Here is a 25,082-nt window from a genome sequence, read left to right on the forward strand (position 1 = left end):
ATCTTTCCATGTTTTAGTCACAGAGTTGACAATAAACTCCTCTATACCCCAAACTATCACAGAGTCCAATGCAGTCATCTGTCTGATAGTTAGGCTAGGCTGAACTAAGCTAATTAGACAGGCGAGATAAGTTTAGCTGTGTGTGCACATGGATCTGTTTTCTTGGGAGACCAGATAACAAATACCCAGAGTGGAAAAATTAAAAATGCCGGTTTCATGTTTCAGTGTGTACATCCGAGCTGTGTCTCTTTTGATACGATGACGTCGTAGCTCTATCTCTCTATGTATCCCGAATGTGCCTTTCTTTCACAAATAAACACTTTCACCAACAAACACGGTGCCGCTCGGTGTTGTCTGGCGATCTTCCCATCGTTCTGAGACATTGTGAGACACAAGCATTTTTTTTCTCAATCGTTTACGAAAATTGACCATGTTTGTAATGACACAATTCCCCTACAATGGTACGACGGATTGATTAAACAATACCGAAGACAACATCTAATCACGACTGCAACTAATGGTGTTTTAACAATTGTTTAGTTTTTCCTACAAATGTATAGTCTCTGGCTGAGTGGAAGCTGTGTTAGCTAACAAGCTTTCAGGTGCTAAAGACAAGGGAGCTAGCATAAGAGGAAACACAGCTATCGTACTTATCACCACCATATGTGGTACACTTGAAAACAACACAAATATGCTAACACAAAAAAAATACTGTTTTTTTATCCTCAACATTTCAAAGTAGAAAATTCAAGTGCAATTAATGTTCCAAATATTAGTTAAATCACATACATTTCTCCCTAAAGTAACACTTTGTCGCTTCTAGGTAGTTTATCTCTTCTTGTTATGTATATATTTTTTTCATAAAAAGATAAAACAAATTGGTGTTATCTGTTCATGTGCTAAGAAGGATGAAGCACAGGCTAAGATGGAATTGTTGGGATGCAATTAATTCATTTGTCACATTTAAGTACTTTAAGCGCATCTGCTCATCAGCCCAAAGTCATGAATGCTGTAGGAATACACCTGTGCACTCTCTTTGTGGGTCAGTTCATAATGACACATCATGACTCTATGACTGGATGTGTCCGTGCATTGTTCAGACATATCCCAACGTTCGGTAACAACATGACAACATAACAGAAGACAGAGCAAAGCATTGCTAATACTAAACGACCGTGGAGGAGTTTGGAGGTAGAGGGCAAAAACATAAGAAAGTAAAGATTAATGGACACAGCAGAAGCTGATATTGGTTAGCTAATACAAGCCTGTTGTTATTACTAATAATTCAGTATTAATATTATTCTATTAGAACCACTGTATAATAAAACAGACTGTATAATGAAAGCTTAATTACATATTTCAAAGAGACCGTGACAATGCTTAAAGGGATAGCTTGGATGTTTTTGAAGGTATTGCAAATATTATTACTCTTACCCATGATAGTTACAGTAATAAGAATATGTCATGTTGCAGTGAGTTTGAAAAAAAAAGCAACTAAGGAAGACTAATAGCTAGCCAGATGGAGCCCATGTTTAAGCTGTTTAAAAATATTCATATCTCATTGAGTACAACGCCATATTAGTGGATAATAACCTTTCACGCTTTCTTTGTTAGGTCTAACAGGTCTATGTAACTAAAGTGACATAGGATCAGACTGTATCAATCCACCAAATCAGCTGATCATATGTTAGCAAAAGTAATAATTACCCCAAAACTACAACACCTGGAAGAGCACAAGACTGTACTGTTTCAGCACGAAGGTGAGATCTAAAATACTTAAATTTGTTTTTGAGAAAATCCATTGAGAAATGCAGATAAATATAAAGGATTTTATATTATTAGAATTAAACGTAAGATTTAAAGGGATCTTCAAATTCACTTTGTAATATCCAAATAATAATCTTTTTTTTATTGTTGTTTTAACACAGACACAATTTGATGCTATGCACAACTACTTAGTAAGCAATAGCCACTTATCCATGATTACCTTTTAGCTCAGTTAGTTAGACCAGGAGCAAGTGGATGTAGAACAGACAGATAAATAGCAGCTAATGAAGCAAACTAATATAGCATCAGTCTGAAACAGCTTACTTAAACTTCAGAGTACTTAGACTTTTAGTATTGGCTTCTGTAATGTTTAAATGAATAGTTTCAATTTGGGTTGTTGTCTCACAGGTGTTCCAGAGCTGTAAACCTTCTCCAAGAGAGAATTCACAAAGTAACGCAATCTCCTTTACTTGACACGATTTGTACAGACTAACTGGATTCACAAAGCAGTTTGCACTAAATACATGCAGCTGATTGAAGAAATTATCCCTTTTTTATCTCATCAGCAGGCAGTTGTCATCTCTCAAGCCTCAAGTGCAATGGATGCAGAGTGGATCAAAGGGAAAAGTTGACTGTTTTATCATTTCAATAAAAGGAGAACTCTAGGTTGTGACCTGACAAGACAAAACTTTAGCAACATTTGACTGGAGGAACAAGTCACAGTGGTGTTTTTCACATCAAGACGTCATTGTAAAAAAAGAAATGAATTATGCATTTCTTTAATTGATTCATTTGATTATGGTAATATTTTATATGTAATCCATGCAAATATACTACAAATGTATTGTAACTATAAATGTGAGAATAAGAAAGAAAGGTTTGTGCGTAAATACGACCTGCGAGTTTCCACCTTCATAAAAATAAAAAGAGCCGATATTTCAGTATTCAAAGGTACCAAACAGTTTGCTCTGGTTGCAAATTAGAGAAATATACATAAATATGAGAAGTTTTTCCTTTAAATGCATTCATAAAGGCTCAACTAAATGTGTGTAAACTGCTTCAGAGATGATCAGCATCTCCCTGATGCTGATCAAACAGATGTGATTTTGCAGAATTAAAGGGTCACATATACTCTTGCTTACAAGCATTTAGCATTTGCAAATGGTTTTTCTTTCGTTTTCCACCAACTCATTGCAATCTGACATCTGTATACTTCAGGAAAGCTGTTACTTTTCTCACAGAATGTAATTTCAAAAATCCAAGCTATCCCTTCTCAGTGACTTCACAACTGCACAACCTTTCAATGCGACATCTTTAGCCATGAGCCAAAGCCAAAGAAGACCTTCCATAGCATAAACACTGGACAAGGAAGAAACAGCTAGCATGACTGCAATGGATGAGACTATCATTATTTGCGGAAACCTAAAGGTGGTCATAAAAACATATTCATGATCCAAACTATGCTACAGGTTATATTTTACACATTTTTCTCAATGCTTGAAAACCATGGATTCTTTTGCTTGCACTTCAGAATTATGTGTTTCTCTGTGTTAGTTTTTTTACACAAAATGTTGACATACTAAAATGAAGGGCAAGGAGTCTGAATACTTTTGTAAAGAACTGCCTTTAGTAAAATGTTGGGTTTTTTTTAAATCAACTCTTTTCTCACCAATGTGGATGAGACATGGCAGATTGAAATGCTGCAGTATAATGTAATAGTTATACTAGTGTAAATCAATACCTACTTTACAAATTCTTGGCCACCAATTTCCGTTTCTCTCCAGTTTATGTAGGCTAGTATATTGAGTAAATTGCTGTACGGGTTATTTCTATTGGACAATAATTTTTAGCTAGCAAGCTAGCGAGCTAGCTAAACTAACTAGCCAGCAAGCTAGCTTGATCAAACTATCAGATCAAAATAAGCATATAAATTAATCAACAATTTATGTTTATCAGCATTTGTGGAATAAAGATCATTTTAGACGTAGTAAGATGATCTTACTAAGATCAGCTATTGAGTAAACTATCTTTAGCTTCATCAACACTGTGCTTTCCATTTGTAGGACATTAATTAAAACTATAGATGTTTTTACATTGGTGTATTTAGGGTTATAACTCTCTTTGCTGAAATATAAGGAACAAATATATTACAAAATTAAATACTAATACAAATTTCTACAACACAATAATTACTGGCCTCCAAAAACCTATACGTGTCAAACTTTGGATGTTTAAGTGTACAGTTACTATAAAGGGTGGGGTTTACAGTTCTGTATTCAAGACGTTGAAAGGCATCATGTGACAACAGAGATTGAGGACAGGTACAGAAAATCTGGATTTTTCACCACAAATTGGGTGAAATCCTGAATGCGGGCAGAAGATGATCAGGGATTCAGTGTTACATGTAGGACGGAGGGTCTGGAATGACGCAGGATCACAAGGATCTAACAAGAAAGTGCAAGAAGATTTTCAGTCTAGCTGTATGGTCGCAGGAACCTGGTCACTTTGGACCGCAGCAGCTTGATGAAGGAGCGAGGGAACATCTCTTTGGACTCTGCACTTGTGTACTTAAAGTAATTCTGGGGGTGGGCGAGTACGTCAAACAGGGCTTTTATTAACTTCTTGTCCTGTCAAACAAAAGAGGCACAAACCATAAAAACTGCTGCACATGGAAGGTTAGACAATACAAGGAGAGCTTTGCATCATCTTTTCAGTACCTTGAGTATCTCCTGGTGGTTCTCAGATGCATAAAGTCTACCATCTCGCACTATGTCTTCTATCAGCTGCTGGTAGTCCTCTGGAACATGAAAGAATCAAAGGGAAACAGGTCAAATAGAGACTTTACTTGTTGAGTTGAGGTAGAAAGAAAACCAAATAATCTTTCACTGGGTTGTTAAAGCCAATGATGCTAAAGCGGCTACAAACTCACCGTCATAGGTGACATATGGAACTTGGAAGCCTTTGCCACTGTTCCCCTCGTTTGACTTAAACTGGATCCAAAGTCTGCGAGAGCGAGAGGTAAAGGCTATGGGTCGCTCATACGTCTGACACGTCTCGTAGGTTGTGATGGAAGTGGGCACCGCTAGAGAAAGAGCACAGAAACATTAAAGTCTGTGGGCTTTTGTTACAGTAGCATCTTTAACAAAACACCTCGAGCTAGGATATAGATTCTTTTTCCCAGTATCTGTGTTTTCTGAAAAGGGCTAAGAGGGTATCTGTAGTCGAAGTGCCTCTTAGATGCCAAACAAGGCGGCTACAATCAGGGTTGCTTGGCATAAGTCCACACTGTGTAACTTCAAAAATCCTTCAGGACTTCATTGTGACCCAGACCATATGATCTGTTTTCACAACAGAATCGTATCAAAAAGGTCCAACAGACGGACAGTAGATGGACATCGGCTAGCCTATAGAGTAAAGGGATAAGTTAAAACATGCATGTGTTGTTGAACACAGCTATCCTCAACCCAAAAACCACTTACCAGAAAATAAATGCAGTTTTTTTTGGTTTGGTCCTTGTGAGATAAGATATCTAGATAGGAAGATAGTTGAAACTTTTAGCTTGCGGGAAATTGATTTATGTGACTCATTTGAGTTTGATGTGGTCCCAGTTGAGTCCACATATCCAGTTTATGTCCACTGGATTCATATGATCTGGGTTAGGGAACTTGGACTTGTAATTCCTAATTCAGTATGACAACCAGGTGTATCAGCATCTTATGAGTGTTATTTTTGCATGCTATTGGGATAATCACACGCTGGACACTGAAAAGAGCGAGAAAATGATGAAGAAAAGGAGACAGCTGGGGAAGCGCTCATAGCTAGGCAGAAGAGCTGAGCTACTTTCTGTCACTACTTGATGTTAGTCATAGGTTGCCATCAGTTGTTAGAAGGCTAAATCTGCAATAGGTGTGCTGATTTCACCACAGACCACTAATTTAAACTCAACCAGAGATTTTCGTATGATTCTTTCATGACGAAACATTGTCAAAGATGGCCAGTAATCACACAGTGTGAACTCAACTCTTTGTACGTGTGTTTTGGCTTTTCAGTTGGAGGATGGACTGTGCCACCAGATGGTAATGTCCAGCAGACACAAAAACACAGCAACACTGGGATAGATTGAAACATTGGACAGGTTGTGCCGGAGTGTGCCAAGACAGAATGGATCACTGAACTTTAGCCAAGGAAAGTCACGGTGATGCAAGTAAGTCGGACATAATTGATGAGCCATCCCATGCTACATGAGACGCCATGCCTCATTTGGTTCTGCAATGCTGGTTTGATTTTTGAATGCTTGCATGTGTGCAGGACATCGCCTTCTGATGAAACTGTTTTGTGGAAGAGGCTGGAGCATTAGAATGAATTGTTTGACCTGAGTTTGTAAAGATGTGAGTCAACTTTTTATTGCATTCTTTAACTGTTTCTCTATTTACCACTCTTTCTCATGACCAGCACATCTCCACACTCATCTTCAATGGGAAGGAAGATCTCTGGCACCACAATGAGGATTCGTCTTTTGTGCGGTGGGATTATGGTCCAGACACAGTCCACATTTGATGGGTAATCTCCAGGGTAGTTGGGAGACTCAATGTAGCCGGTATAATCTCCCAGTTCCCCTCCGCACATCTGGTCTGAGGGGAGATTTAATCAAAGCAACTTTGAAGTAGAATACTTATTCTAGTACTGTGATGTATAGAACAAAAACACCTAGACTCCCAAGAACAATATTTAAAACATAAGTCTTAGACAAAACATAGCATTACTTTTGCAGTGAGACACATTGGTGGCACCGTCAAAGTCGGTGGTGGTGTTCCCAGGACAGTTGATGCAGTAGTTCTGGCCAAACTCAGACTGGTATGTCCCCGCTGGGCAGCGGATGCAACGGTGGGTACTGGAGTTGTAATAGTGTCCAGGAGCGCAGTGTACTGAAAAAGCAATGACAGACAGATCATGGATTATGATACAGTATATACATAAGCATCAAACCATACAGGTCAGGAAAAACATTCTGATCACATGCAAAAGCAATCCTGACCCTGAAGGTGTACTGTACATTCTCACAGCAAAATGTTATCTGTTGATGCTTTTAGTCAGGTTTGTGCAACCAGGAATCGGACTCAGCCCCTCTTTCGTCAACAGTTACCTTCTAGAACAGTTGCTGACAATTAACCGTGTGCGTCATCACCTCATAGTTTCCCCGATTCCCTGGAACTCAATGAACCCAACATCAAAGACTGGACCTCAGTGCGTGTCCAGCTTGTGCTGAAGCAGAAAGGTATACCACTGAGCAACAAATCAACCTTGCACCCCATCAAATACATAAACAAACTCCTACCTTCCTGTTGTTCCATGACATATTCTCCATGTCATGTCCTTCATCATACTCTTCATGCTCATATTTTCACTCAGAACCAACTTTATCCCCACATTCTGCACAAAGCCTACACCCTTTCTGGTTAGACTTTTTCTTTTTTTCTTAATCTAAAGCAAAGCTGCCAACCTTCCTAAGTTCCACTTCCTTCAACAATCTATCCATCACCATGTCTCAGAGTTGGAAATTTGTTATTCAATTCAAAAATACTTCATATATCCCAAAGGGATATGAAATGCAGTCAAAACCCATACCATTCATGTATTTTCAAAGAGACATTATAGTTAGGAGACTGTCATACAGCTATGATTTTCTATTAAGTATTTAAAATATATATTTTCTTCATTTATACAAGAAGATTATTTCAAGTCTTGTTCATTTATTTTACTCTAATTTGTGTATGCTTCCCCCACCATGTTTCTTGGAGTGGTTTCTAATCCCTTCTGTGTTGCTTTTTTGTGACAAATACATTTTGGAAATGGAACAAAAGGTTCAACCCTGATTTCTTTAGAACATCATATATTCTCTCGTCAGGTTTTGGGAGGTTTTATTCAGGTATTTATTGCAGAAAAACAGGATTGTGTTTTCAACCTTACTAATTAGGCCAGACGTGGAGTCTATAGGAGATTGTTGTCACATGCTTTTCTATTTTCGCTGGAACTCATTTGTTTGTTTTTATGTTTTAATTGCACATGATAAAAGATGGAAGATGCTTTGAAATTATTCTATGTGGTTTAATTTTCCACATGCTAATGACTGGACAGAGGAGAACGTGTTTACTGTTCACACTGTCTGCAAACATCCACCAGGGAGGAAACATGCATTTTTCTATCAACTCTCTGGTTTGTAAAGAAATAGACACAGAACAAAGCCTGACCTTTGGCCTCACAGTCCCTGAAGGTGACAGAAGCTTCATATTTGGTCATGAGGCCTCCTCCACAAGGAAAGCACAGAACTCGGCCTGGTTCTGGCTGGTAGGAGCCCAGAGGACAGAGCTGGCAGGGCCGGAAGCCGTCAGTGGAAAACTGTCCTGCGGGACACTGACCTGTCAGGCAGACAAAACAAAACAAAGACCTGTTTTACAGTCAGTCTTCCTGATTGGAAGTTGGGTTGAATTTAGGAATTTTTCAAACCACCGGGTGTCACACTTGAGCAGCACCAAGTTAAACAGCTGGAGCAGGGGCCGGGAACCTGCGGCTCCGGGGCCGCGTGTCACGCTTTAGACTCTGTGGTGTGGCTTTTAGAAACTTTGTAAAAATAACAAAAAAAATGCTACTTTTAGCTGGTTTTCTTAGGCGCTTTCATGCAACACATGCATAGCATTTTTAAAATAAAAACTAATACCAATATACCTTATGCTAATTGTGTTAGGAATATTCTTTCTTTAGTCTTTGTTTTTTGTTAATAAGTAGCAATCTATGTACATTTTATGAGGTCATTTTCTATAAAAACTGAATTTCCCATTGAAGAAAATGTATTAAACCTAAAAACAAAATTGTTGCTTTACTTAATTTACAAATTTAATCAAATTTCCTGTAGATGTAATAGGAAACATCTATAGGAATATTTAGATTTTAAAGAGACATTTTGCTTTGAGGCTCTAAACAAATACTGGAAAAAATGATTCTTATGGTTGCCGGCAACTGACGTAGAGCAATACCTGAATGTTATACATCTAGTCCCTTACAAACAAATCCCATGAAAGTCACGTGACTTTCACATGTACCCGATAAAAACCACACATGTGGTTCACACAACTTTTCACATGTGAATGTGAATCACATGTGAAAACACGTGTATGTGTGATTTTGGAATGTTTCGTGGTAAAATCCCGTGATTCCCATGTGATCACGTGACACACACATCTTTACATGTGAAAATATGTGATTCCCATGTGTATAACATGTGATACACATGGAAGTCACATGTGATACACAGGTGCATCCCATGTATATCACACGTGATACACAAAATATGTAAAACCCATGTGGATCACATGGTATACACATTTGAAACACATGCAACAGGTGTGAAATAGTTGAAAATATATACAATTATAAAATAATGGTATGGATGGACCACCTTTTTTTTACCATGAAAATGCCCAATTTCTTCATATTATTAACTTTTCACGATGAATATGAGGTCGCATGTCAATCTCATATAATTTTCTAAGACATAACTGCATACTAAAGTAAACTTGTAGCTATGAATCAAGACTTCCAAGACAAGTATATATGTACACAAAACAACAATTTATTTACTTCTGTTTTAAACTATTGAGAACCAGAAACAACTTTTAACATTTGAGAATGACACCATAGAGATTTGACCCAAATTAGGCCCACACAATAAATGTGTGGAAACCAGATGTGTAGAAACGGGTTTAATACCATCAGTGCCAGTCCAGAGAGGGAAAACAAAACCTCAGGTAAAACGTCAGCGACTGGTCCTTCACGTTGTTTCAGGAGAGACTGTAGCATTCGACTGTGAACCCTCTGAGTCTCCTTAATGTCTTCAAGGAGGGTTAGAACACACACACACACACATGTTGGTATTGGTGGCTTGTATAGGGGTCTTCTTATATGTGACAGTAACAACAGGTGAAGGTGCTGTGGGTGGTGATGCTCAGGTGGGGAGTTTTTCTTCTCCAGTATTGAAGGTGATGAGGTCTCTGGCTGTTCTGATGTGTTGCCCCATTCATTCCTCATCTGAGCTTCACTGGACCAGTGGCCTTGAACAAAATGTAAAAATTAATAAAACAAAGCTCCTATGATCTTGACTACATTTTATGTACACTCACACATACCCCCCCCCCCCCCCCCCCCCCCCCCCCCTACACACACACACACAGCAGAGTCCTACTTTTACATTAGTATGTAATTAACCAGAATGACATGGGGTGCTCTGATCTGCTAAATAAAGCAGCATAACGTGACGTTGTTTGGTGACTATCCTGTGTCAGGTTAAAAACATTCAGTTGATAAAACTATGATTCTCTTGGCAATTAAAAGAAAAATCACGCAGTGTTAAAAACAGTAACAGGTCAATTTATATTTTTCAACTGGAAGAATGTCATCATTCATAGCGAGCTCACACACCTGCACGCGCTCCAGACATGGAGGGAGGGTGGGGAAATGGCCGTTTTATTATAACGGTCCTCAACTTTAATTTTGACTGAAAAAACAGCTGCCGTCTGTTGTGCCCCCCCATTAAAAAATAGCCGAGGTAAAGTTTAAGTAGTGAAGCATCGAAACATCAAATCCGCACTAATTTGTTTTGGGAGCTGTAGGACTCGAGATAATGCCTTCAGACTGTAAAATTGGCCAACGTTCAGTTAACGTTTAACTAGTTTAGCATGACTTTAGTACTAAGGAAAAGTTCACCGGTATATCACTATCAGTACACAAACTCTAAAATAATAACATTAAATATTTAAGTTATTGTAAGTATAACTCCCATATATTCATAATTATGGCATATTTTTTACTTTTTGCTTTTTTAAGGTTTTTTTAAGGTAAGTTTTTAGACTTACTTCAAAAAAGCTGACAATTCAAAGGTAGAAATTATTAAGAAATAAATCAAAACAAACAGAAAAAGCGTTATTTCCGGTGAATTTCCTCCCCGGGCTCCACAGGTGAGCCCTCTTACCTGTCGGCAGCATCCCGGATCCGGACTCGCCTCCAAAATCCAGGCCAGGTGAAGCGGCGTTCCTGGTCACCATGCCGAGGAGACAAAGTGTCCATTTCACCGCCCAGAGAGACATTTCCACCAAACCGGAACCGGTCCTCCAGCTACACTGAGGTCATCATCTCATCCCCGACTGAACAAGAACTTCTTCTTCTTCTTCTCCTCCTCCTGCTGCTGCTTCATCACATCATCCAGGCGTTAAACCAGACAGATAAGCCCCGCCCACTCCCTAAAGGCGCTGTCCAATCAGAATTTGTATTTACACTGTTTAACGATCAACTTAGCATTAGCTAGCATGTTGTCAGTCAGTGTTTATCACAGCGTAACAAAGTAAGTTATTCTAACTCGCATCTCTCGCTACTGTCTTAATGAGCCGTAAGCATTAAATGCAGGTGAGTCTTTAAATGAGAGAGAAAATGCTCCAAAAGTCGGATATTAGCTATTAACTAGCGATATTAAAGCCATTTTGTTCACGGTAACATCATCAGCTCTTAATGAGATATACCGAGTTCCGTTTTTATGAAAAAATTAAATACCGCGCAATTCATATTTAGCTTGCAAAGGACAAATAAAATCATTTCTCCCTATTCTGGTCACAGCCAGAGGAAAATGAAGCTGTAGCTTCCTCCATCACGGCATTTGACAAACTAAGTCTTAAGAAAAAAACGCAGCGGGTTGAGGTGGTGTGTACGGAGCCCCCTAGGGGACACGGGGATTTTTTTTCTTTTGCGTTCCCTCGCAAAACTTTTGCGTTCCCTCGCAATACTGTACTGGTCAGTTATGCAGCATAATTGAACACTGTAAGCCTTTCTTACGGTGGGCGCCGTACTTTATGCTTTAATATAAGGTTATGTGAGGTATTTCCATGAATGTTAGTATCTTTTTGTGAAATATCTGAAGTTTTATATATTTTTTTAGTATAGAAAGGCACCACAAACCTACGATATAAACAGAAACCTTCCGTAAGTAGGAAAGAAATAAAAATACGTTATAATTTGGACTATTTCTGAGTTATTATCGCGGGTAATAAGTCATCTGACAGTTTTGATTGTGTCTCTGTTGTGTTCGTAGTCTGAATGGTTTAAAGAGCTGCTTTCAGTTCCATCTTAGCCTTAACAGACATAAACATGCAGGAAAAAATAAATCGATTTTCAATCAGTGTTTTGCACCAAACAGTTAATAATAATAAACAAGTTTTCACTGAGGCTCTGTAAGAGTCATATGAATGAAATAAGTAATTATTGATATGACAGGAGCAGGCGGCTTTGACACTTAGTGTGTCGACGTGGGAGTGACGTCACCAGGTATGAATGGGAAGGATACTGGCTTTGTGTGTATTAGGAAGCAGGTGAGCGGGGCGGTCAGTCCTTGCAAAGTTTGGAGCCTGATCATCAAAATGGAATAAATCGATAATTGTGACAGAACAAAGAAAAGGTTTGGAGTTGATTGATACACGGACAGATGAGATTCCCCGAGTTAACCCAGTGCGGCCCTTTACCATCATTAGTTTGTTGTGTTTTTAATAATAAAAACTTGTTAATAATAAAAACTGTTTGGTGCAAAACACTGACTGAAAATCGATTTTTTTACTGCATGTTTATGTCTGTTAAGGCTAAGATGGAACTGAAAGCAGCTCTTTAAACCATTCAGACTACGAACACAACAGAGACACAATCAAAACTGTCAGATGATTTATTACCCGCGATAATAACTCAGAAATATTCAAAATTATAATGTAATTTTATTTCTTTCCTACTTACGGAACGTTTCTGTTTATATTGTATGTTTGTGGTACCTTTCTATCCTAAAGAAAGATATAAAACTAAAGATCTTAAACAAAAAGATACTAACATTAATGGAAATACCTCACATAACCTTATATTAAAGCATAAAGTACGGCGCCCACCGTAAGAAAGGCTTGCAGTATTCAATTATCCTGCATAACTGACCAGTACAATATTGCAAGGGAACGCAAAAGTTTTGCGAGGGAATGCAAAAGAAAAAAAATTTCCCATGTCCCCTAGGGGGCTCCGTAGGTGTGAGCTTCACGCACGATGTGCTAAAAATAAAATCTGACGGCTGCAGATGCCGCAAAGCTGCGGGAGTTGAGCCGGGTGAAGAGAGGCGATCTGCGGTGGCTGCTGCTTGTAAATTATTTAATTATCCCAACTGTACATAATTTAAATAGTTAAATAGATAGTCTGACATGCGCAGTAAAGTGACTGCTGACGCAACGTGACTTCGTACGTGACGACATAAGGCTGCTGTGCGGGCGGGTTTGATGCCTATGAGGTGTGGGCGGACATCATAAGTCAGGGTCTTTATTCGCTTGTTCTTTTTCCCTAAATGTCACTTCGCACTCATTCCTTGCCGAGCCTGTTCTTGCTATTGTAGAAGAAAACCAGAGTCTTTTATCTTCAAACCTGAGAAATAATCATGCCAAGTAGACAGAGTTCGCCAACTGTAGAGACCCAGACCGTCACCTTGGAAGCCCTGATGGCTGCGGTCAACCCATTTTTCAGAAACATCACCCCGAAGGAATGGTTGGAACTGGCAAATGGAAACCCAGAACCCAGCACCACCTGTGCTCTGCAGGAGACTTTTGGAGACATCTTGGAGCTGTTTACATGCAACGTTCTGCATAGTCTCCACAAGGAAAGTTGCACTATCAAGAACTTGAAGGCGGCCGTGGGCAACAAAGTTCCCGAAATCTTTGCTAAAGTCCTGGAGATCGACAAAGACATCATTACCAAGCACACAGAATTTAAACAGGCTGATTGTACAATTGTACAATATCTGTTGGCTAGAGTCAATCACAGCTTGGACTCAACAAGAGATCAGGTTGAGCAAGCACCTTGTATGTCAATAATCAGACATATGCTTGATGAAACCAGCTTGATCATGCAGGACCTTTTGGATAGATTGCCCGCATCTGTTGAGGAATTCAAGAAACCAGCCGATGGTAAAACTTGTGAGTCGAAATCTAAGATTAAAGGTCTGATGGGGAAGATCAAGAGATTTTTCAGAAATTTCACTGGTAAACATTCATCGAAGGTGGCTCCAATGATCATCCAAGAACAACCAGAAACCTCTCTGACTGAAAACAAGTCAACGCTGAACATCCAGGTGGAAGATGTAGACAACCTTTCAGACATTAAAGGATGTGTTGCAGAGGCTCAGCCGGACAAAGACAACAAGAAAACTACGGCCATGGCTGGGTTAGAGTCCATCAGCGAACCAGAGGAAGACCAGTGTGAAGAGGTAGAGAAGAGAAAAACGGCTGTGAGAAGCCTGGTCAGAGATGTGATCCAGAGGATTATTGACAAGTCAGGACAGAGATACTACCCTCTAGAGCATAGGTGTCAAACTCTGGCCCGCGGGCCAAATTTGGCCTGCAGTGTAATTATATTTGGCCCGCGAGGCAATTTCAAATTAATATTAGAGCTGGCCCGCCGGTATTATACGGTGGCAACGCTGTGACGCCCCATTCACCGCTTATACTACAAATCCCATAATGCTCTGCTGTTTTTTTGGCGCGTCAATCAGGACAAAGGCAGACACGCCTCCTCCTCTGTGTCAGTAGCACTTATGGTAGCGGACATGGATGTATTAGGAAGGTGGTGATCCGTCTTCTTGCGCACTCCTTCGGTTGAAAGCCCCGGCGCACCCCGCATCCCCGTGCCTCTCCCCCAAACCACACTGTGACCTCAAACTACAGCTGTCACTGTGTTACCCTACCAAAAAATGGCAAAAAGAAAGGCAGAAAATAGAACTTTTCTGGACAGGTGGGAGACAGAACATCTGTTTACATATGTATGTGAGCAACTTTTCTCCTCAGTGAAGATGACGAAAACGTCTCACAGGAGACCTCTGACTGACGAACATCTTTGTTCGATAATGAAGGTTTCCTCAGCTCAAACTCTGAGCCCCGACATTGATGAACTGGCATCCAAGAAAAGATGCCAGATATCTGACTTGGCTGCATCAGAGTAGATCAGCGTGTCGCAAAATGAGCAATAAATAAGTTTTCTATGCACCTTTTCTTGTTACTCCAAGGCCTGAATGGTTTATTCATAGTTTATTTAATGATTTATTCATAGTTGTTATGTTATTTTATTTTCAAATTTATTAGCCTGTGTACGAAGCAAATTTTGACATTTACCACAGAAAGGAGGCATTCAATTTTTATTTAAATTTTATTTAATATGCCATTTATATGTTTTATTATTATTTTTAGCAACTCAATTTTGCACGCCTGCACTTTTAAGTTATATAAGCCTTGCTTGTTCAATATTTATTTATAAAATGTTCAACCTTGGCCCGCGGCTTTGTTCAATTTAAAATTTTGGCCCACTGTATATTTGAGTTTGACACCCCTGCTCTAGAGGATTATAATGCCATCTGTGATCAACTCTTTGAGAAGCTCTGGTCTGAAACCAAACATAGAGTCCTCAACATGAGCCCGGACAAGATTACTTGCCAGGGAAAGGCCATCTTCAAGGACCTGCTGAAAGAGTGCAACAAGGCAGAGAACATCCTCCTTCTCCTGGAGGCAGGGACACCGATAATAGAGAGAAATGTCCTGACAACTATGGAAAACCGACTTCAGCCTCGGTGGAAGACATTCAGCTCAATTAAAGAGGCTTTCAGGGAAGCGGTAGAAAACCTCCGAGAAAACCAACACAGGCTTTACATGTGGCTGTTATAATTATGACAGCCACATGTAAAGCCAGAAACTGAGGAAAAATTTGTATAGTTAGTTCATTTTAGATTTCCCATTGATTTTTCTCCTCTTTAAACTCTGCCCGTGTCCACTATGATGCTTTTATATGGCAGCCTAGAGCTCCCCCTTTTGATTGACACCACATTCGACCAATAATGTTTTGAAATGGTTTTTCCTGAGCCAATAATATCCAAAGAGCAACTTGAGCTCATTTTGACATGCCTGTATTCTTTCTGGAATATTTCTGACGGGTCAACTCAGAGTCAGGCTCTGTGCGCCCTCATGCGTAACTGTGTTTACAGGACTTTTTCTCACCAACGGAGAGGCATGTTGTCAGAACGTGTCAAAACTGGACGTATTTCTTCAATAGAACTTCAACACAACTCACTGGAGTGGATAATTATGGCCGTAAGAGGAAGCAGTCATCTGCTGCTACAGTCAGAGTGAGGTGGAGCATAAGAGTGTGCATTGGGGGGGGGGAAGGCGGGGTTAGTGTACCGTGGGGGGGGGCCGGGGGGGGGGGGGGGGGGGGGGGCTAGCTTGGATTATCTTTACTATTCCCACACACACTCTCACACATAATGCAACGTGATTGGATTTGGGGAGAAGGGCGTGACTAATTTGCCATACAAAGAAACCTGGAATGGAGTAGTGGAACGGAGTGGCACTGTAATCACAATGCACTGTAAGCTATGTAATGTGTTTTGAGGCAGTTGACCAAAATCCCGGACGATTTTTAAATTCCCCCTGGACATCTTTTTAGGTCTGAAAAGTAGGACATGTCCGGGAAAAAGAGGACGTCTGGTCACCCTTATTAATAAAGTTTGACTGACCTATCTGACTATTTTTTTGACATTCCCTTTAGCGCAGTTCCATCTAATGGATGCATAATGTAATCCCAGCCTCTACTGTAGCATCTATTCTATGAGCCTTATAATGCGGTGAGCCTTATATGTGAAAAAAGTTTTAAAATACGCCATTCATTGAAGGTGCGCCTTAAAATGTGGTGCGCCTTATAGTGCGGAAAATACGGTAATTTGAATAAACCCACCCGAAGAATTGTACAAAAAAAGTATATTTCTGCATTTAAATCAGGATGTTCATGTATATTTTTCTTCCCAGTCACGGTCATTCTGCGCTCTCGGTTTAAGTCCATCTGAACCGAAGCAAAGCTGAAACTTTAACAACTTTGTGGTAAACGAGGCAGTTGGTATTTGACCACTTAACGCCACAAAAAGAGTTCCTCTGGTTCTGTGTGCACCAAAACCTTTTTACATCCTGTACAGATTATAAAAACGTGACAGTGAAAAAGCGGCAGAAAATGTGGAATCTCAGCCAGTGGAGATTCTAGCCCTGTTTTAGGGGTGCTTTAGAACCCCGAAAACTGTACCTCAACACCCTTGAATAGGATTACCACAAAATACCGTTGAATGTCAGGTCTCGTATTGAACCGATACATAATTGTCCGATAGACACGCCTGTCACACCAAATGTAACAATAATGACCAAAATAAAACACAGGGAATATTAAGATCAGCTAAATTGTGGTGGCGGGACCTAAACAGGACCCCCAGAACTACGGACCGACGCTGCTGTCACGGTTGCCTATGGAAGGACACTACAGCAGCCGTGGTGAACTGCTATCTCGTATCTTTTAAAATGGACCTTATCACAGGGGCCGCTTTTCATTGGCTGATGCCCATTCTTCGTAGTAGCGCGGCTACAACGTGCGTGGCCGTCTCACAAACACACGCTTCCCGTTAGCTAAGTACAGCATAATGGCAGTACTGATACAACTTCTACACCTTGAAGCCTGTCTGCTACTCAGTCTTATGTTAGCTAAACAGATCAATATCCAATGTGTACTGTATCTGACATACACTAAAGATTTTATTTTAGCAGAAAAGGCTTTGGACTAAACTGTTACTCGTGTTAGCCACTCTAGCACCAAGTACAGCTAGTCAGTCAACCATCGCTGTGTTCAGGTTAGCGCTGATTAATATTCGAGAAATAAATATCAAGCCTGGAAACTTGATATGTAACTGACTATGTTATGGTTTTAACGTAATCTTTGCTCGTCTTGCGGGGCGCAGGGTGTTGCCACGGTAACAGGTGTGCTTAAACTACAAAGAGAGAGAAAGAGTAAAAAGGTAGGAGTGGTTTTGAGTTGATCACCTGTTATTTTACCTTTGTTTACCTTTGCTGTGGCGCATTACAGCCGCTGTAGTTTCTAAACGTTGGACTAATTACCTCGTTCGTTTGTGAGTTTACATCATTCACAACAAACATCAATTAGAACAAATATATTTCATAAAATTTTAACAAACAAATGGCTTCTACCGTGGTAATTATGTGAAATTAAATTAATTATATCCCAACTTCAGAAGATTTGCCTTTACCTTTACAGAGCTCTTTGGTTCCTCCTATCAGTCTGTAGCTTCTGATATTGAGGTCATCAAACCAAATTTCAGATCTACCATAACTGACTGACACCTGCCAGCCTCAGGTTTGCAACCAGCTTGTGACTGAGAAACCAGTAATCTCCTCCAAGTGACAGAGTCTCACTGAGGAAGAAACTGCATTAGGTTTTCTATCACTTTAATATTTCTGCTATAACTGATGTATATTCGCATATAAAATAAGTCAATAGAGTTTAATTTATTTTTATGTCTTCGTGTCATGAGGTAGATCTCAGCCGGCTGGTGAGCGAAAAAGTAGAACTTGGTCTCAAAAAGTTTGGGTACCCCTGATGTAGAGGGTGTGTGGATCTGCCGTTTTCCCCATCAAACGAAAGCATTTTGCTGTGACGTGCACAATGTTGGAGGCATCACGTGGCTCAAACACCTTGATCTCATCCAAAAAAAGATGACATGAACTTGTTAGTTCCTCTGTCCATTGTAGTAGCTGATATATTGTGAAAATCCGGTAGAAATGATGCACTAATCGAGTCATGTTTACATAGAAACAACGCGCTGCCAGGCTTTGTTTGTGAGACTTGCGGTCACGTGGGTCGGTTGTGGGCAGAGCTTGGTAAGGTCCATTACCACCCGATTATACTCCACCGTCCTTAGAAGCAATAACTGGCAAAAATACAGACGTGAGGAGGAAGATGCACATTCCAGGCTTGTACAATGTCAGTGAGGATGGATAATGAGTCCATTGATGGACAAAAAAGTGTCCGTTGTGGCGCAGTGTGCTGCTGTATGATAGATAGAATGGATCAGGAGAGGTACACTGCAGATCCGTCAGAACCTAAAGAACCAGACATCAGAGTCTCTTCATCCTTAATCATCTCCTGAGGCTGATATGGTACAGAACATTTTATGATTGATACATTTTTTTATTGAGCTTTTAGTAGACTATAATGACTTTGATTATTTGCTTAGAACGTTGAGTTTGGATGATACTTTATTTAATATGTAATAGCATTAGCCAAAATAATATAGCCAGAACAAATCATGCTAATAGATTAACAGTACATACATATTTCCAACATTAACAAAGTTTGTTAGGACTATCTATGTCTTTTATTCAGAAATGTTTATATATTTTATGAATACATTGGTCAGTGGTCATTTAATGTATCATATCACTATTATTTTATTAACGTGGTTTACCAGTTTGGATAACATGACTTCCTATCAATGAAGAAAAAACATGCTAACCAAAAATGAACCAGACACAGACCTGCAGCCCAGGGGCGGTTCTAGACCACCACGTAGGGGACAAAAGAAATTATACTAAATAAATGTCTTTTGGTGATTTTTTTTAACCTTCACAATTTTACTTTAACAATGAATTAAAAATTATAGTACTGCACTTTTAGCTGCCGTATTGAGATAGGATTAGGGCTGAAATGATGCCTCGAGTGATTCGAGTACCTCGATTATTAAAATTTCTCGAGGAAAATGTATCTGCCTCGAAGCTTCGTTAAGTTATGTTTTATTATTTAATGCACAGTGTTCTGGCCGGGTCGTTACTTGCGATGCGCAGCGCTCTCCCGCCTGACGAAAGCTAAGTGTTAGTAGGATAAGGTCCAATTTCTTGTTTAACCCCTTAACTGGTGGAGAAAAAGGCAGAGTATTCAAACAAACTAGATTTGTCCCATGGATAGGATACTGCTAGTTAAGGGTTTAAAGAAAAAAGGCCAACAGCTGCATAACGTTCAGATAAAAATAATGGTAATGCAATTTCTAAGTATGATTTTCAAATAAAGTTCAGGTTAAGGACTAGTAAGAACTGGTCATTAATCTGACCTTCTACCTTGATAATAAACTAGTTTTAGGTTTATTAATCCTATGAATTTAATAAAATGTTGTTCAAATGAAATGCATAGTTTTGAGTAGATTTTATTTAATTTCTGGGTGAGCAGACCACACTAGGACTGTGCCACTCCACAGTTGCATGTGTCTCATTAATGTTAGCAGATGTTGGGAGGTATGATGTAGTCTGATTCTGTTTCGTATATATATATACGAAACAGAATATATATATATATATATATATATATATATATATATATATTACAACTCTGGAAAAAATGATCAGTCCTCTGATTTTACTCTTTATAGCATGTTTAAGTAAAATGAAGATTGTTGAACTACTGACAACATGTATGTGAAATTCCAAGCAAAAACTTAATATTTATTTTCAGAAAATGAGAAAAGGTCAAAATAACAAAAAAGATGCAGTGCTTTCAGACCTTGAATAATGCAAAGAAAATAAGTTTATATTCATTTAGAAACAACAAAACTAATGTTTTAAGTCAGGAAGAGTCAATGGGGTTCAGTGCAGTGGGCTTTTAATTTTTTACAGACCTGTATGTAGTTAAGAGTTTTAGTTGGACAAAACTATTTCATGTGAATGTATGTAAATAAGCAGTGACGTTTAGAAAAATACACCAACGAATAACTTGTCTGCGCTTAGCCCTGCTGGGGGCTAAGCACCCCTAAAGGTCAGATCCTAGAATCGCCCCTGGTACACATTACTTTCCAGATTTATATTGCTGTGTAAACATTTTCGATACACCTCGAGATTCAAATCAAGTAAAACATTTCTTACCTTTGTTCGGGAAAACAAATGCCAACTCTTCAAATCCACTTTATTCATAAATAAAGAAAGAAAGCGCTCAACTATCCGCTTTTTTTTTTTCTTCATTTCTTTAAACCATCCTCAACTGTCCTACTGCACAAAATGAAGAATCTTTAAGAGTGGGGGGTTGGACTTGAAAACATCTCGCGAGATTTTCGGAATAACGTGAAATATATATATTTCAGACTTAGCAGAGCTAATGCACATGTGTGGACCACATGTGCATTTTTTATGTGGTACATGATCTTCAGATGTGATTTTTACATGTAAAATTAATTAGATTTTATTAGGCATTCAGTATAATTACCTATTCTTTACATGGAAAAAAATCTGATCATATGTGGGGCACATGTGAGAAATATGTGATCACATGTGATCCCATGTTGAATAAACCATGGATCACATGAAGAAAATACTTTATCACATGTGGAAAATGGGAACCAAATGTGACCACATGTGAATTTCATGGGATTTTTTTGTAAAGGGTTGCCTGATTGTAGTTACTTCTCTTCAGTTCAGTTTGTTTATGTTGTACAAAATAGAAAAATAATCTCCTGGCACATAAAGTGCTTTGTGGAAGTATTCAAACCCCTTGAACCTTTTCAGATATTAAAAAGTTATGGGAGACCAAAATTGCAACATTGATTCCATTTTCAGCTGCTGTGGTTCACTTTCACACTGAACTGTATCAAACAAACCAAACCCTTTGAAAAGCCTGTTCCCCTCCTTGCTTGTGTGTGCACTGCATCAAAAAAACACTGCAGGAAATGACACAAATCTTCAGAAAATGGAAACAAAAATGGAGTGGCGTCAGATTTTAGCGGTTGTATGATTTCTCTTTTTTTTGGTCCTGTTAGTTTCCCTCCTGTTTTCCATAGAAATATGACTAGATCTAATGAAAATGTTGTTGAGACGATGAGGTTACCTCCACACTGAGACACGTTCTTGGCACCGGCGATGCCCTGTCCTTCAGTGCTGGGGCACGGCTCACAGGACAGCTGTCCCTCCATGTCCTGGTACGTTCCAGGAGGACACTGAACACACTGCTCCTGCTCACCGCTGTAAAATGTCCCTGCACCACAACTCACTGTGAATGAAAAGCACACCGGTTTAATTCTCACCAAGGCACAGCACAGTCAAGACATGCTCCACGAAGTCCAGACCCACCACACTTCCCGTCCTGGAAGACCTGACCAGTGCTGCAGGTATCGGCTCCTTCTGGGATCCTGGATGGTTTCTGGGCCACTTCGTACTCAGTTCCAGAGAACTGGATGTAGAATTGCTGCTTGTTAATGGACTTCCTCAGTGTCCGCATGGCGATCTGGAGCTTCTGCCTCATCTTGTCCCGCACGCAATCGATGTTACACGAGTCTGAGGTAAAAACGTTAAACTTAAGCGTGTCTTGAGCCTCTGCTGTATGTTTACGGTTTCATTCTGGCAGGTTGTGAGAGAACTAAGAGAGACAACAGCACCTGAGGCTTCCTCCTCCTTCATCTCCATCTCAAACTCCGCTGTGATGAGGGAAACCTCTTTGGACGGAGACTTGCGCCCTCTGCGCCGCTTCTTTGATGAATCACACTTGAGGTTGACGAATGTTACCTGGCAGTCATCGGTGCAGGGAAACTGCCCTCCTGTCAGAGTGAAAACAGAAATCATGAGGATGAAAGTTGACTCCGATGTGATTTCTGCATCAGCGCACCTGAATGTGAGCAGAGATGTTCTTTACCTTGGATGTTCTGCCTGGAGGAGTCCTTGTGTTTCTCCTTGCTGCGCGGGCTCAGGTGACACTTGGCATCTTTAATCTTAAACTTGGCCTTCTGCTTGATGGGCGGGGCCAGCGGATCTGTGTTCATCCACATCAAACACGAACACAAAGCCTGCTTAATGTCAGACCTGTGAAGACTTCCTATCAAAGGATTTGTGATCAGCGCAGATACATTTGTGCGCAATCAGAGAACGATCATTATTTCCGATGAGGTTGAGTTTCTTTTCCACTTTTTGTGCAGTGGTTCCTGAACTCACATTCCTTGGATGTTCTGCCTGATTGGTGGTGTTAAAACATCTGACCCAACTCTGGGTTATGAAGAATGGCTCCTTCATTTGATCTCCAGATATCAAATTCGATTTAAAAACCATCAACAATGGCACATTTTGATATTGCCACAAAGCTTTAAAAAGTTTACTGCTAATTATTACCAAGAACTAGGTGTACAGGCTAGGATTTTCTATGCCTTCTGGCAAATTTACAAAGTTCCAAACTATACAGAACAGACTGGAACACAAAGTGTGACTCAATGACCAGAATAACAGTCTACTGGAGAGTGGTGAATTTGATTGCAGCTTCAACATTTGTCGTTTCTAAGCCACGTTATAGCTGAATTAGCAGTTTGCTTTATCTCCATTTGGAAGACGCAGTTGGGTTTTTGATTGCTTCCATGCTCATACAGTAAAGACAGGCACTGAGCTCATCCAGCAGGATGGATCTAAGCACGCTTTTACAGTTTTGTCACAGGCCGGTCTTATGTTGAAGTATTATTAAAGTTGTACTGTATGTTATATAATCTTCACACATTGAAAAAAATAAAGAGTTCAAGTACACTGTTAAAGGGATTTGAGTCAGGGGTTAGAGGCCTATTGTAGTCTAAGGGTGCACCGATAAATCGGCCCTGATTTCCTTTAGTTTGGGACATTAGCGATTAGCCGACACTTAGGTGTGAAACCAATCTTTATCATTAATCTTATCTACCTCTGCAAAGGTCTAAAAATGAAACACTGTCCTTTTTTTGTCTGGCTGACTAACATTCACGTCTGACACATTCAGACATGCCCACCAGCTCACGTCTGAATGTGTGCGGTTAACTACAGTCACCCCACTGTGGCTAACTCTGCTACATTGTCGCCATATTTAGCGCTTTTTCAGACAAAATATAAAAAGAATCAGTTTTGGCCAAAATCGGAATGGACAGGTCTGACTTTTTAAGGATCAGCGATGAGAAAGAAAACTGCAATCGCTGCATTCCTACACTAGTCATACCGTCTCCATGGAAATAAAACACATTTACACAACCAACGCTCACAGTGCAGGTCTAAAAAAACTATGACCAAATCAGAGCACACCTTCTGACTGCCTAATCTGGTTCTGCTGAAAAATATTATTTACAAGGAGAAAAACCACAGGCGCCACAGCCCATATCAGCTGTGGTGGTGGCGGCATCATGCTGAGGGGACGCTTTTCTTCAGCAGGGGCAGGGAAGCTGATCAGAGTCGATGGAATATAGAGATAATTGCAGGGCAACAATTCAAGATATTAAAGTTTGTGGTCATAATGTGAAAGACTTTCACAAAACACTTTAGGACCTGGATTTAATCCAACAGTACAACATGTATAGGAGCATTACCAGGCTGGATGGGAACTCCACAGCTTAATGTGTAGTTCTCTGAGTCTGCAAGGAAGAAACACAAACGTTAGATTTTAGTTAAAGAAAGAAGAATGATCATAATGAGAGTTTAGGGTTTATGTAACATTAGGGGGTGATTGGTGATGTTAAAACAAGTTTCATCCCTATTTTATGCAAAAACAGACAGAGAGTCCAAAGGCTGACGTGTTTCCATCTGACCTTTACCTTGATTGTGAAATGAAAGCTGAAAATAACAGTTATTAATGATGTCCCTCTCCTCCAGTGCACAGGAACACACATGTACACATTTCAAGAAGGAAACGACAGATTGAAGCCTTCAAAAATCATAAAAGCAAGCAGAATAAACAAGAGTCCAGTCTCTGTTAAGCCACAAGTATTTTACCTGGCTTTCACCTCTGTGATATTAAAACGGACTCCCAACAAAACAAACACTTCACTTCACGCCTTGGAGCCATCTATCATTCTCACACTGCGGCTGCCAAATCAAACCCAGCGAGGGCCACATTACGGAACGCCACCATCAAAGTATGTAATCAATTTGCAGATGTGCTAAGCGCTATCACAGGAAAAGAGCCTGAGGTGTTAGCCAGAGCGCTGGGATGGCTGGAGCCAACAGAACCCCATCCTGAGTGAATAACACACCAGTCTGAGCAGAGAGCTGGACGTGGAGCCCAGAAATACAGCTAGAAAAGCTGCAGCTGTCAGCTGATGCCACCAGAGGGCAGCACTCAATGACAAACCTGTAGATGCATTGATTAAAACTGTGAAAGAGGATTTCTATTAGATTTTCATACAAAGATAACCTTATTAAATACAAAATGCAGTTTTCAAACTATCATTTAATTTATTAAAGGAACAGATAACCACTGAGTGAAAAATAGTCCAACAGTCTCTCTGAAAGCAGGTCACAAGATGCTAAATGAAGTCTACAAAACCGTCACCACAGACTTTTCTGCTGTCATATCAACTGTAGCAAAAGCCTGTTGATGATATGACAGAGCAAGTATGTACAATCAGAAAG

The 25,082-nt window shown here is 39.8% G+C and overlaps 1 protein-coding gene and 1 long non-coding RNA gene across 3 annotated transcripts in view; both read right to left on the minus strand.

The window, feature by feature from the left end:
* Nucleotides 1-398: 398 nt before the first annotated feature.
* scube1 (signal peptide, CUB domain, EGF-like 1) overlaps nucleotides 399-25,082 on the minus strand; it is a 108,615-nt gene continuing 83,931 nt past the window's right edge. For both annotated transcript variants that reach the window (XM_032589687.1, XM_032589688.1), the window contains 11 exons: nucleotides 24,041-24,085; nucleotides 22,369-22,485; nucleotides 22,115-22,273; nucleotides 21,810-22,013; nucleotides 21,568-21,729; nucleotides 8,016-8,183; nucleotides 6,531-6,692; nucleotides 6,201-6,398; nucleotides 4,697-4,849; nucleotides 4,485-4,564; nucleotides 399-4,394 (listed from right to left, as the gene is read on the minus strand). In XM_032589687.1, the coding sequence (XP_032445578.1) occupies nucleotides 4,242-4,394; nucleotides 4,485-4,564; nucleotides 4,697-4,849; nucleotides 6,201-6,398; nucleotides 6,531-6,692; nucleotides 8,016-8,183; nucleotides 21,568-21,729; nucleotides 21,810-22,013; nucleotides 22,115-22,273; nucleotides 22,369-22,485; nucleotides 24,041-24,085 (1,601 nt within the window). In that variant the 3' untranslated portion in view covers nucleotides 399-4,241. The remainder of the gene's footprint in view (nucleotides 4,395-4,484; nucleotides 4,565-4,696; nucleotides 4,850-6,200; nucleotides 6,399-6,530; nucleotides 6,693-8,015; nucleotides 8,184-21,567; nucleotides 21,730-21,809; nucleotides 22,014-22,114; nucleotides 22,274-22,368; nucleotides 22,486-24,040; nucleotides 24,086-25,082) is intronic.
* Nucleotides 9,280-10,954, minus strand: LOC116736855 (uncharacterized). Its single transcript, XR_004342686.1, has 2 exons — nucleotides 10,790-10,954; nucleotides 9,280-9,872 (listed from the first exon to the last, which is right to left on the minus strand). It is a non-coding gene; the product is annotated as an uncharacterized LOC116736855 (long non-coding RNA).

The sequence above is a fragment of the Xiphophorus hellerii genome, chromosome 17, assembly GCF_003331165.1.
Source record: "Xiphophorus hellerii strain 12219 chromosome 17, Xiphophorus_hellerii-4.1, whole genome shotgun sequence".
Taxonomy (NCBI): domain Eukaryota; kingdom Metazoa; phylum Chordata; class Actinopteri; order Cyprinodontiformes; family Poeciliidae; genus Xiphophorus; species Xiphophorus hellerii.